The sequence below is a fragment of the Salvelinus fontinalis genome, chromosome 35 (genome assembly GCF_029448725.1).
Source record: "Salvelinus fontinalis isolate EN_2023a chromosome 35, ASM2944872v1, whole genome shotgun sequence".
NCBI lineage: Eukaryota > Metazoa > Chordata > Actinopteri > Salmoniformes > Salmonidae > Salvelinus > Salvelinus fontinalis.
The window spans coordinates 18792600-18806214 of NC_074699.1; the positions used below are offsets into that span (position 1 = coordinate 18792600).

General features: G+C 43.8%; 1 protein-coding gene across 8 annotated transcripts in view; it reads right to left on the reverse strand.

Moving 5' to 3' along the window:
• Positions 1-503: 503 nt before the first annotated feature.
• Positions 504-13615, reverse strand: part of LOC129834448 (nuclear factor of activated T-cells 5-like) — a 63610-nt gene continuing 50498 nt past the window's right edge. For all 8 annotated transcript variants that reach the window (XM_055899435.1, XM_055899436.1, XM_055899442.1 and 5 more), the window contains 11 exons: positions 12460-12649; positions 11372-11562; positions 11018-11190; positions 9751-9885; positions 9573-9625; positions 8790-8922; positions 8099-8167; positions 7857-7960; positions 5765-7721; positions 5363-5619; positions 504-5166 (listed from right to left, as the gene is read on the reverse strand). In XM_055899435.1, the coding sequence (XP_055755410.1) occupies positions 5381-5619; positions 5765-7721; positions 7857-7960; positions 8099-8167; positions 8790-8922; positions 9573-9625; positions 9751-9885; positions 11018-11190; positions 11372-11562; positions 12460-12649 (3244 nt within the window). In that variant the 3' untranslated portion in view covers positions 504-5166; positions 5363-5380. The remainder of the gene's footprint in view (positions 5167-5362; positions 5620-5764; positions 7722-7856; positions 7961-8098; positions 8168-8789; positions 8923-9572; positions 9626-9750; positions 9886-11017; positions 11191-11371; positions 11563-12459; positions 12650-13615) is intronic.

Below are 13615 nucleotides of genomic sequence, written 5' to 3' on the forward strand. Positions count from 1 at the left end.
GTGGGTGGTCTTCATTTTATATATTTTATTTATTTAACTAGGCAAGTCAGTTAAGAACAAATTCTTATTTAAAATGACTGCCCCCCCCTGGCCAAACCCTCCCCTAACCCGGATCTTCATTGAAGAACACAGGTCATTTACTAATTATTAATCTCTAATCACAATATTAAAATACATGTGAATATGTGATCATATTCATCTGGTTTCTGAGCATGCAAGCATGTTTTTCCCTTTCTACTTCCCTCGCTCTCCTCCTTTCCTTATGTTAAAACATGTTTCAGATGGACAACTAGGGTAAGGCCATGATAGATTTGATTGATGATTAATTATGTTACTCTTCAAACGTAATTCAATTCACGTGCTTGTGATTTTGTCAATTCCAATCTTTCACGGTATGGTTAATTCATGGCGTCTTTGTGTCTCTCCTGAGCAAAAACAAAAGTTGATCAATACAAAAATCTAACCAAAAATCAGATGGTGGGGAAATTAACTTGACAAAGGAAAACGTATCATCTATCTTTATTAATATAGATACCAGCAGGTTTACATAAATATAATTGCAAGAGTATACAAACGCCCCAACAAAAGCAAAAATACATTTATATCAATTCATTTTTTCAAAGGTAATATTTCACGATTGTTCACATGGTAGCTAAAAACACATTGGTGATATGCACTCCCCATACCTATAACCTGTCAATGCTATCAACAGGTTCACTACTATCCCCAGCAGAAAAAACCCCTCATGGAAATAAAGCAGACTTTCACATCAAACCAAAGCCTGACAGGTTAAGGGGACACAAACAGAAGTGTGTGAACAGACTAACTGATGACATTTACAATAAAAACAAACACCCATGATAAAAATTCTGAATGACAAGTTTGTTTGAATTAGGTGAAATTTGTGTTTGTCTTGACTGACATAAGCCCAATCATAAAAATAAATTCCGGTGGCACACGGTATCAATACTATTTCAAAAATCTACATAAATAATTGACAGAATTACAATATTTTGTTATAGTTTCCCCTTTGCAATGAACAATCAAGAGAGGCTAGATAGATAAAATCTATATTAAAAAAAGTAACAGATATACATTTATATTGAATCAAGCTGCATAGCAGTTTGAGACAACTTTAATTGCACCTACGTTAAACAACAAATGCAATTAACATTTGTGAAAATAAATCAGATGCACAACACTATACATTTATCTGATCACTCATTTCTGTACGGCATTTGAAGCAAGTCGTATGGCTTGCAAGATACTAGTTATCAAGGGGTAATAGCCACTGACAATAGTGTCACAGTGGTGAATAAAACAGGCAACACTGGTACAAGATAAATCTGGTCTCTACTATAAAAGTTTGTCAAGGCACAAGTATATCATCCAATGTACTGAGCAATACTTCTAAAATATATTTGCTGTACACTGTGATGTCATAAATCATTGGTTAGTCTGGGTGCAAATACGGTAAAAATATAACTTTCAAGGTGACCTCTGCATTTCTGTAGTCATTGGTTGAGTAGGAAAAGTCGTTCATTTTTAGGTCTTCAGTAAATGGAACCTTAACCGGCACAATAACGTATAGTGCCACTCAATTACAAAGACTCATGTCGTCATCAATGTAAAACATGTGGCCTACTTGACAAATAGCCCTCCTCTTTTGTCAAAGCTCAAACTATTTGGGATATTCATTGGTTACATTTGAAAATAGGTATTTTTTCCCCCTCAATATGCATGAAAATAACAATGATCTTATTGTGTATTCATAACACAAAACATTAACATGCTGCTGCCAAAATATTGTATGTATACTATATATAAATAATGTACTTTATCATTGTAATTGGTCCAATGTTGAGTAAGTTGGCCTGATTAGCAACCTGCTCGGGTTGAGGTAACAAACACATTCTGCGTTTGGAGTTTCTTGTAAACCCTATTAACAATTATTTAATAGATGCTGTTTTATCTGTCTGTATGGCTTTATAACTGGCATAGTTGTCCAATAACTTCCTACACTTTCCTTATTCAAGAGGTGAAATAAGTTGTAGATGTGACAGTATAGGTTCAATGTTTCACAAATTATATCACAAGGGTTTGACTTAAACTATCAGCTTTGGACAAACATACTGTACAATTGATCTCAACCTGGCATATGAACAGAAATCTATCTAAGGAGGAAAACAATGCACAGGAAAGTACATGTGACTCGTAGTGTACATGGTACATTTTAACTCCCTCAACCATAAAGTTGTATCCCTGTCCTCACAAGGAGAAGATAAGCTTCACTGACAGATATGTCACACAAGAACACTGCCAATTACAGTTTCAACAGGCGGGGAAGGGCCAAATCCACATAACTAATATTAATACAATTACAGAGTTAAATCAGAAGCACCCTTGTACATCAAGTCATTTGTGGCACAAAGATGATTGTGGGACACAATTTACACTATCTAAGACAAAAAAATACAAAATAAATTAGATATGATTTCTGAAAAGATGTATTAGAACTACACCAGTAAAAAAGATATGATAAAATATTTCTAAATCTTATAAAAAAATTCACATAAATACTCATGACTATTGGAAACAAAAGTACTCGTTTTTCACAAGAGTTGAAGAAAGCCAATCACAGACAGCTCTTTTCTCTAAAGCAACTTAACGGTTCATTCTTCATGAGTAGGGTCCCTTTAAATATCTAAAAGAACACAGCTCAAGCTCTGGGATGGGGAATATGGGGTCCCACCAATCACATTACTAAAAATAGTTTAAATACTCTCCATTTTAAAAATCTTCTTGTTTTTAAAGTGAATAAAAGGTAATGATGTTAAGAACACACACTAACAGACAACAACAATAAGAGAGAAAGATGGAGGCACTCAACTAAGCTGTTCTTGTTGTCATCAGAGACCAGCTCCTTGTTCATGCATATACTCAGATTCAGACTAAAAACAAGACACAATCTTACTGTTGGCTCCACTCCAGCCCAATACTCACATGTAAAGAATAAATGCACAAACCAGTTTGGCAACAGTACAGGTGTGGGATCTTAATTTGAGCCAGTTTGCTACAGCAGAAAAATAATCCTGCAGCAAAAGGAAATGTGAATTGTTCTGTGGATTATAATTAATGGACATTTTTGTAGGGGTTGATACATTTTTCATTAGGGTAAATCAAGTCTGAAATTTCAAAGTCGAAAATACAAACTTTAGAAACCTTTTTAAAACTCAAATACACATGCCTCCCGAGAGGCACAGCATCACAGCGCTTGAGGTGTCTCTACAGACCTGGGTTTGATCCCAGGCTGTGTTACAGCTGGCCATGACTGGGAGACCCATGATGCGGCGCACAATGTCCTTTTCCCATCGCGCTCTAGCGACGCCTTGTGGCGGGCCGGGCGCATGCACACTGACTTTGGTCGCCAGCTGTCGCCAGTGTGTCCTTCGACACATTGGTGCGGCTGGCTTCCGGGTCAAGCGGGGAGTGTGTCAAGAAGCAGTGCGGCTTGGCAGGGTCAAGTGTGGGAGGACGCATGGCTCTCGATCGTCACCTCTCCCGAGTCCGTACAGGAGGTGCAGCGATGGTACAAGACCAACTACCAATTGGATATCACGAAATTGGGGGTAAAAAGTACAATATATATATATATATATATGATCAAATACAAATAATAACAAGAAAAAATAGAAGTTTGTATTTCTTAAGGTGCAGGAAAATGCTCAGCAACAAAAGAGTGATCAAATTAAGATCCTACATCTGTATATCACGCCTGACACTAATAATCCAACTACAAACAACCATTCATGGTCAAGGCAAAACAAATAACTGCTCCAGTCACTTTCACCACTTTCTCCCTGTCAAAACATGGCTAGTCTCGAACGACAAATATAAACACACCAATCAATATGAGCCATAAAACTGGCCATTCATGAAGACGAAAAAGGAGGATGTGACTTGAGGCCTTGTCTCAGGTCCTGGGGTGGCCCACTGTAGGCAAGAGAGTTGGTGTTTTACAGTAAGACAAACATATGGAAAACTCCTCTCTGATCTATAGATAAAAGTCCAGTTCGTGCGTGTCAGACATGAGCTAAACATCTGCCATGGAGACATCACTACAAAACACATTATCTACACTTGCCATAGAGTGATACAAATAACAATATACTCTTTAATTACATCAATCAGACAATCGTGCGCACTGGTATATGGTATGCATATATGGTTATGATTTATTCAAACTGTAGGCCTATTATTTAATTATATAGACTGGAAATGAATGATTTAAAGGCTGGATTATTATTTTTCTCTTGATCCACATTGACCCTAATCTAGAGCATCTCTCGTACTACAGAGTCTAATCAGGGAAATAAATCCATGGTGTAATACTCAAATACTTGGAGTTATTCTCAGGAATGGGAAGATGGCTGCCAATAAAATAAACTGGTGTTTCATGAAAGGAGCAATAAAAACTAAAGCCATAACTCAACACACATGCATGAGTAATAAAGTAGTCAAGCTGTACATCCAGTAAACAGGAGAAGAGATAAATAGCTGACTAGTGAATGCATGGGCCAACTTAATGAGTAAATGGTCACAAAAGGAAAGCATCGTAAGGTGCTGAAAGAACTAATGTCAAAATATCTTACAAAGGTTTATTTTTCACGAATTGTATATTTTCTTTTGCTATTTCTTAAAAGACTTTTAATATCGTATAAAAAGGACAACAATGCGTTATAAACAATTGTGAGCCCACACTCTGGTCCTGGAGAATACAGAATGCTGTGCTAGCTTCCACCACCATCTTTATAAAACCACACCGCAAAGTGCTGTTCTGAGAACTGGTGAGTTAGCCAAACATTTCAAAGTGTCATGTTTCATTAACAGCTGGAGGCGACTAGCTGTGAGATACATTGACCACACTGCAGTTGTGGGGTGACTACAACCTATGTCCTATTTTGAGGTCCAGGTTTAGATGCAGTGGCGGACTGGTATCCCGCTCGGCGCCACTGTGGAGCATCTACACATGAAGACAGTCCTTGGAGAAGAAGGCCCGCCTAGGCTTACATGTAACTTGGAGTTTGGACAGGAGCCCACTGTTGAATTTGTTTCCATTCTTCTGCCATCTGTAATGGAGGTCCACACTGGGGGTCTTCGGGGGTCCTAAAGGGAGGGGAAATTACATGTTTAAAGACATAGGAGCATGTAAACAGTAGTCAGTGTTTAAAATTTGAACTAGAATTCAAAAATGGTTAATCCTGCTTTCTGAGATACCCTCAAAACGTTTAAACTGAACAACCGTTTTAAACACATTGGCAAACCAAACATTTAAAATGTTAATATAGAGATGAGCATTCACCTGAAACCTATAGCAGGCCTAGTAGGAGCGAGTGAGGTTGTTGCCCTGCTCCTGTAGGCTGACGAGCAGGTCATCTATCTTCTCCATGTTCTGGGAGGCCGTCATGCTGTTCTGCATGCTCCCTGACTCAGACATGGACTGGTTGAGCAGCGACTGGATCTGGGCCTCGCTCTCTCTCTGGTTCTGACCAGACTGACTGATGGCAATGATCTGATCAGACAGAGTGGTTCCAGGAGAGTTTATCAGCTGGCCACACTCTGTATGGGGGAGAAAGGGGTAGTCACTGACTACATGCCACATGAAATGTTAACGAAAACCAAACAATTGCATACTGTTTTCTGGAGCATATTCAAAAAGCTGACATTTGATAAAAGGACAGAAATCCTAATCATGAATCTTTACCGTTCTGAATCCCAAAGAGGAAGAGGCCTGGCTGCTGTGCCTCGCTGGGCTGGTTGAGGGTCCCACTGACTGCTGTTTGGAACAGAGACCCTGGCTGCTGCACGGGGGAGGAGGTGGTGGTCTGCAGGCCTGCCACCCCATTCTGGGTGCTGAAGATGCCTGTCTGCGGGAGCTCCTGGGCAGCCATGCAACCCTGCAGGGCAGCCATGTTGGATTGGGGCATGAAGAGGGAGACGGGCTGCTCTGGGCCGTTGTTGGAGCTGGTGATCAGCTGCATGGGCTGCTGCTCTTGGAACAGGCCCTGCTGGCAAGGCTCTGAGGGGTTCCCCACCACCTGGCTCTGGTCCAGGAAGGCCATGGGCTCAGAGGATTCCTGCTGGCTAACCGTCACCATGCTGGCCTGAGAGAACAGCATGGAGGGGTTTTGGGGCTCCTGAGAGTTCAGGCTGCTGCTGCTCATGGGGGGCATCTGGCCCTGGCCACTGAACAGCAGACTGGGGGGCTGCTCTGGAGTGGAGAGGGGGTTGCTGCAGAACAGTAGGCTGGCCTGCTGCTGCCGGGTCTGAGAGAGAGTGTTTGCAGGTGGATGAGGGGAGATGTTCTGAAACATGGAGTTCTGCTGAGGTGGCTGAGGCTGGGGCTGAGGCTGGGAGGGCTGCTGCTGCTCCATGGGGGTCCCCTGCTGGATGGGGGAAAGCTGGGTCTGAGCCTGGAACACTGACTGGGGCTCAGTGGCAGAGGTCTGCAGGGCACTGAGGAAGGCCAGCTGCTGCTGGCTACCGCTAGCGGAGAGCTGCCCGGGCAGGGTACTCTGGGGGAGGAACAGGTTGGCGGCAGAGGGGGGCTGCTCTGGGGAAAGGCTGGTCCTACTCAACACTGTCAGTGTGTTCTGGAAGAGGGTTGCCTGGACCTGCTCCTGGGTGGGAGAGGCCTTCTGAGTGTGGAACAGCGCCCCCTGTGGGTCCTGTGCCTCAGCCAGGGGGCTGGGGTTATGGAAGAGGGGTGGAGAGGGATGAGAAGGGGTCTGATGGAGGAAGTTGGTCTGAATGGAGAGGAGCTCATTGGCTTGCTGAAAGAGTGCTGCTTGCTGCTGCTGTTTCTGTTGTTGTTGCTGCTGCTGCTGTTGTTGGGCCTGCTGAAAGAGGGAACCATGGTTCTGCACCATGCCCTGCTGGGAACCCTGCTGTTCAGTGTTCTCACCTCGAGAACTGCCCTGGAATATGCCACACTGCATGGGCATCTGTGACTGAAACAGCTGCTGCTGCAGGTTGTCCAACACTTGCTGTTGCTGGTGTTGAATTTGTTGCTGTTGAATTTGCTGTTGCTGTTGTTGCTGAATTTGTTGTTGTTGAATCTGTTGTTGTTGCTGTAGTTGCTGTTGCTGTAGTTGCTGTTGCTGTTGTTGCTGAATTTGTTGCTGCTGTTGTTGCTGAATTTGTTGCTGCTGCTGTTGCTGAATTTGTTGCTGCTGTTGTTGCTGAATTTGTTGCTGCTGAATCTGTTGCTGTTGTCGCTGTTGATGCTGGCTGCAGTACCCTTTAGCCTGCAGTTGTCTCACTGCTTGTTCCAATTGGGCCACCTCATCTGGGGGGAATACGGGCAGCTGGTGCTGCTGGGGGGCAGGTTGAGGGGCCTCCACTTGTTGACTGAGCCTCCCTACCGCCCCAGCGTTGTTGCCGGCCCTGTCCTGCCCCAGCCCCTCTCTGGGCTCCAGGAGAAACTGCTGAGGCCCAGGTTGGAGTAGAGAGTCTGCAGGCACGGGGAAGGAGCTGGTGGGAGCGATGTCCTGCTTCTGTATGGTGCTCAGGGCCTCTGCACTGTTGAAGACTGCTGTTTGGGATTCATCAGGGTCACTGGCAGGCCGCGGCAAGGAGTTGGAGAACGGGCTGTTGTTGGGGGGAAGGTTGGAACTCATGTCCAGCGTCTGCTGGGCCGAACACATGACATCGGGAGTCCGCTGAGAATACAAAAAACAGATTATACCTGCTAGTTTTTTGGGGAAAGATCGATATGGTTCATATGGATATGATTCTACTGTTTAATGAGGCATTATCACAGCCAAGGCTGATGAATGCATTTGTGGAGCTTTTACCTTGAAAATGCCAGCAGAAGGGAGGTTGCTGGAGACCTCCATTGGAGTGACCTCTTCTCTCTTCACAAGAGGCAACATTATGGGCATCAAGGCACCATCAATTACTGTAGGGGCGTGAATGACAATGTTACAATTTTGTCATACTGAAAGCCAAGATACAGGAGTACATTGATACCCCCCCACACACACCAATGCATTACAAACAAAAACACACGACACAGCATGGTAGAGATATACTATACCTTTCAACCGTTGATCAAAAGAGCAGGGCTTGCCTGGAGATGGAACTTCTTTCTTCACAGATATGTCCACTGAGATGTACACAGATAAGCAGGTTGAGTTATGGACATGCAAATCAGATGACCTTATTCTTCATACCCAGTCTCATTCTCCATCGTCTGCGTGTCAGGTTTTCATATACAAAAATATAATATGAAATGTTACTGTATAGAGTGAAAAACAACCAGGAATAAATCTGTACGACTTGACTGTTTTGTATAGGGCGCTGTCTAATCCGGTATCATGTTTAGTACATTCTGTATATAGAAGGGTATTTTTTTTTTTAGATGGATCATCTACACTTCCATGTTTTGTTTCATTGTTTTAGTTCCTTTCTCTGTCACTTCCTGCTCGCTCATTGATAGTTCGTGCCACAGTGTCCAAAGGACATTTTAACGACTGGAAGTGATGTGAGAGAAAAAGGAGAAGACAAAAACCCCCCTGTTCCCGAGTGGACATGGCTTCCTGTACCAAGGACTGAAATGGTCAATTTAGAGCAGGCTAGAGGATATATCCACCTAATCCAGTAGTGGTGGTAGAGTAATGGTTGTAATTTACACTGGCTGAAGACATGCTCTGAGGAAATTTTGTTTTGGTCCTAATGTGGCACAGAAGGTGTAAAAAAGAACATTTGTTCATGGACTTATCCCAGACCTGGTTCTGGAGTGTATGTAAAAGGCTGCACGTCGTGGGATCGGCCAGCATTGGTCACCACGTAGATCCCCACACACACTGCAGACGCGATGGCTGGGTTCTGGTAAGGAGGAACCTTCACAATCAAGTGATTCTGAGGGGAAACGCATTACAGACAAATCCACTTAGCTAACAGAAATGTACAGTAGCCCCAGTCTTATAATTACATACATCAAGTCATGTGACAAACGTGTCAACATCCCTTCAAAAACATGTGCAATCGCAAAATTACTTTGATTACATTATCAAGCGATGTCAGCACAATGTAGAGTTGAAAGAGAGACATAGCCACAACAGACATCATCCTGGCATAGACGATGAACTGGAGACTCCGTACGTCACCAACTAGTTCAAACACGCAACACCTTTCTAACTTTGCTGACTAGTAAAAGGTGTGGCGGTGATTTACATAGTTTGCCTGGTTACAAATTGTGAATAACATGTGAAAGACATCTAACACCTCAGGGCTCAGACAACTGATTGAGGCTTAGCTAACGTAGCTCTGACCCTTTGGCTCCCAAGGGCAAAGGTTTATGCAGGACTGTTGAGACACACTTACCATCGTGGCTCACAGTAATTAGGTGACAAAACAATGAAGCCATTCACCTCCCTGAGTGAGTAGCCATTTAAGATGATTACATCTAAACCTACAAATCTCAAATGGCTGTCCTTATCTAATCACCCCGTTAAATCATTTGCATGAATCATCTAGGACCACAATAAGCAGAGAATAATCTTATTTACCTGGTGAAACAGCTCCATGTCAATTTCAGCCTCTGCCTTCCAAGACTTCTCATCTTAGGGGGAAAACAATGAACGGTTTCATTAGTATGGTAGGTCAAGGAATAAATATAAATGTTATTCATTATTCATATACTGTAAGTACATGGAATTCAGACAATAATTAGTTGTGTAGGCCTACCGGACACATTTTCCTGGAATATGACCTTGGTGTCCTTGAGGAAGTTCTTCCCAATGATGAAGACCTCCTCACCACCCCTCGCCGAGCAACTATGGAGGGACTTCTTCAGAATCTCAGGCACCCCTGCAGGCTGGGCTGTAGACAGGACACAAACAGACCGTCAGGCTCTAAGTTCTGCTTGACCTAGCTTCTTTAACTAATATTCTGTCACGAGTACAGAACTGCTGGCCATTTCAGAGGAACCAGGGGATGCCAACAGAAAAGCTTAAACCAATTGCTCAAGAGTACCTTGTGATTTCTTGGAAGGCACACGTGTAATCTTGTGAAATAGTAATTGTGCTTAATTGCTTTGCCAGGAACAATGTGAGCTGAGCTGGCGTTTAAAAAATGGGGTGCATGTGACTGTTATTTTACAGTATATGATCATTAACCAGCCAGTAAAATGACTGGAATATAGGTAAACTTGACACTGTCTTTGCAGTCCCCCTTTCTCACAGGCAAATAGAAATGCCCAAGTTTCTACAAACAACAAGCTTAGACTCCTCCCACTCCTCCTCCCCAGTTTTCACAGACCTTCCTCACTCTCATCACCCCACTCCACAGCACACACAGACAGACAGACGCCACTGGAGATTTATATTTTATATTTTCTGGCCAGATTTTCGCTTGGACGGATTGCCCTCTGGCATTGTAAACAATAGAAGTCCACACCTCTTTCTTTCTCTCCCTCGTTTTTTTAGGAGAAGTTCTGCTTCTAAAACCACCGACAAATAGAATTTCTTATACCCCAGAGCAGTCTTTCCTGTTTTTGCCAATCACAGCCCCACCCTGTGCCCACAACGGGAGGAACACATGAAGCTGAAGAGAGTCTATAGACATGGTCTCTGAAAATGTACTTGAATTAGAAAATGATCTGCTAAGCATACATAACGCATTAGAAATGGAACTTCTAGACTGAATCAACTCCTCAAAGTGTTCAAGTCTTTAGCTTGGAACTTAAAAACGAGATGAAAACAAACCTAAATTACAAATGCTCATAAGACTATCCAGTTGAATTTTGACAGTAACGGCTCCCAATGGAGACTTCATTATTGACATCCTTGTCCTGACCCAAGCTCCTCTTCAGTTTCCTCCTGTCCACCCAACCCCCTGAATTAACTTATTATCCCTCCCTCTAATCACCTGGTGACGTGCGTCACCTCTCAGCTCAAGAGTTCCTGAGAGAACTCCGGTGGGCAGATGCTACGAATAACCTAAAGCCACTCACTGCACAGGATGGGGGACGACGGTGTCTGTAACGTGAGCACCGAGCCGTCCGGCCTGGGGATGTTGACCCGAAACACCAGCCTGGCACGCGTGCTCTTCTTTTTGGAGCCGGCCACCCCGATACGAGCTTCCACATCAGCGTTACGCAGTTTTAGGATCCCCACGCAGTCCACCCTGCAGACACACACACATCACAGCTGTTAGACTGGAAGGCAGGCCTGCTGACCAAGGCCCCAGCTGCTATTGCTGCAACAGCCCCCAACACACTCCCATTGGCGGATGACTAAGAGGAGCAGTCTCCAGTATGTGTGATTTTACAGAATTGCAACAGCTATGACAATAAGCAGATACATACGCCAGGGTCATATTATTGCTGGGTTCTAGGGACACTTCAATGACAGTGGTGCCCTCGATGTCCACCTCCTTGCAGGCTGTGGTGTTGCGCCCTGTCACCCTGCAGGCCTGGTAGAACCCATGTGGCTTTACACGCCCAGCGTCATTACCCACAAACACCTGCAGCACCACTGCCTCATTCACACCCTCCAGCTGAAGACAAGAAGGAAACAAAGAACACTCAGATCATAAAATAACACAGCTGCTCCAAAGTCAACTCTACCTATTTTTGTAAGTCACTAGAAAATTGAGCGTTCAATGTATTGTGCAAGTGATAGTTTTCACAAGAGTCAAAAGGGTGCAGGTAAAATAACGTACAAAAGTGAATACGTGATAGACAGTGCCAGCTTTCTGCTTAGTAAGATGATAATTCCATATCTTATAGTATTCTATGATAACAGAACTGTCACTGCACAACTGCCTGTTTTGCGGTCTACTTTGAGAGTAAAACATTTGAAATATGCAATACATTGTGAATATCATTGTTGACACAGAGATATGACAAAGAAATGCAAATAAAGCCACGATTTGCTGTTGTAATCACTTCAAGAGAATAATGAGTTACCTCTTTTCTCGGTGGACAAGAAAAGTTTTTATGTAGGTTATATAATATATTGCATTTAGCAGGCACATTTATCCAAAGCGACTTATTCATTCATGGGAATGTAACCCAATATCCTGGCGTTGCAAGAGCCATGCTCTACCACCTGAGTGCTGCCTTCCAAGGTGTGTTGTAACAGCTAGCTATAAAACCTTATTTCATAAAAATAAAATACCGTGGGGTTGATACGTTGCATCACTTCTTATACAAGTTTCTACATAGTGATTCAGTGATTGTCACAGGCTGACTTGAGCATGTTAACCCAATGTAGAGGTGTTATGTAACAATGAGTATGGAGCAGGTTGATGGTGGCGTTTGATGAAGGACAGATAAAGGCATATTTCCAAAGGGGTAGAGTTTAACAGTGACCCGTCTATGGGGCACTGACCGTCCACAAAAAGCCCTAGAGGCCCCAGCCAGCCTGGTCCGGTTGCTGGTTTAAGGCGTACCTTTAGGGTGGGAAAGCCCTGCTGAGTGCGGTCCTTCACTGACCCCCTGCTGCCTTCAGTCAGGTAGCGGGCTCTGTGCTGGGTCTCAGGCTGGACCAGGATCTTCAGCTCCTTGCCCTCACTCTTCTGAGGGAACTGGCTCGCTAGGGTTCCACCTTTCTGATGGGTTGTTTGGGGGCCATCTGCCGAACTGCAAGACAGACTGGTTAGGTACTGTGTAAGCCCAACAGCTCCTAAACAACCTACATTGAAACATGCAACACTAGCATTGACTACAATACGCTTGCTTATATTTAATGCAGGGGACTGTTTCCTTTCACTCATTCACAGCACTGTCCCCTGCTAACCCTAACCCTGCCTGTGTCCTTGTAATCAATGGTGACTGAGGGCCGCACAACCTGGCGTTGGGTGACAGTGGCAGCAACCCTCACCCCCACTCCTCCTCTCCTCTCCACCTTGTGTTCATTTATGTAAGGGGAGGGAAGATCAGCTCCACTGTTGGCACCAAGCTTCCTCTCAGTGGAAGAGAACTTGATAGGACTTGGAGACCGTCCGCTTACTATCAAAGTTCCAGCCAAGCTGTGACCCCACCAGCAAATATCTGTGTGTGTGAGAGAGAGTATCAGCATGTGTGTATGGTGGAGCATAGGGGGTATTTGGAACTGGAGACTAGTGAGGGATCCCCAAATAGCTGCCACGGTTTCCCAGTGACACTAGTGAGCAATGCAGAGTTTGGAGGCCCACTACTAAGCAGAGTCCATCAGAACCTCTTAGGGATCCAGACTTATCGGTATATTTAATCTGCTCTGCTTTCTCAACGCTTTTCAAAGAGGCTCAGTGTGATTCACCACGGCTGACCATTGTTTGTGCTGTGGTATCCTGCCACTCCCTAGCCTCTGATCTGCCAGCTCTTCTTCAAGCAAAAATAAAACGTTCAGCCAGTGGTTTGGTACGATTTCCGCTTGTGGTATAGTGGTTTTATACCTCTAAACAATGGGAATAAGTATGGAGCAAATTTAGATAAACCTCTTCCAAATCAGGCAAGATATAGAATGAACAGTTCTGTTGAGATGTCCATTCAATAGTAGTTGTAAATGGCCACTGCTAATTTCAAGTCTATCAGTGTTTTTCAATTAATGAATCCCTTTCTCTGACA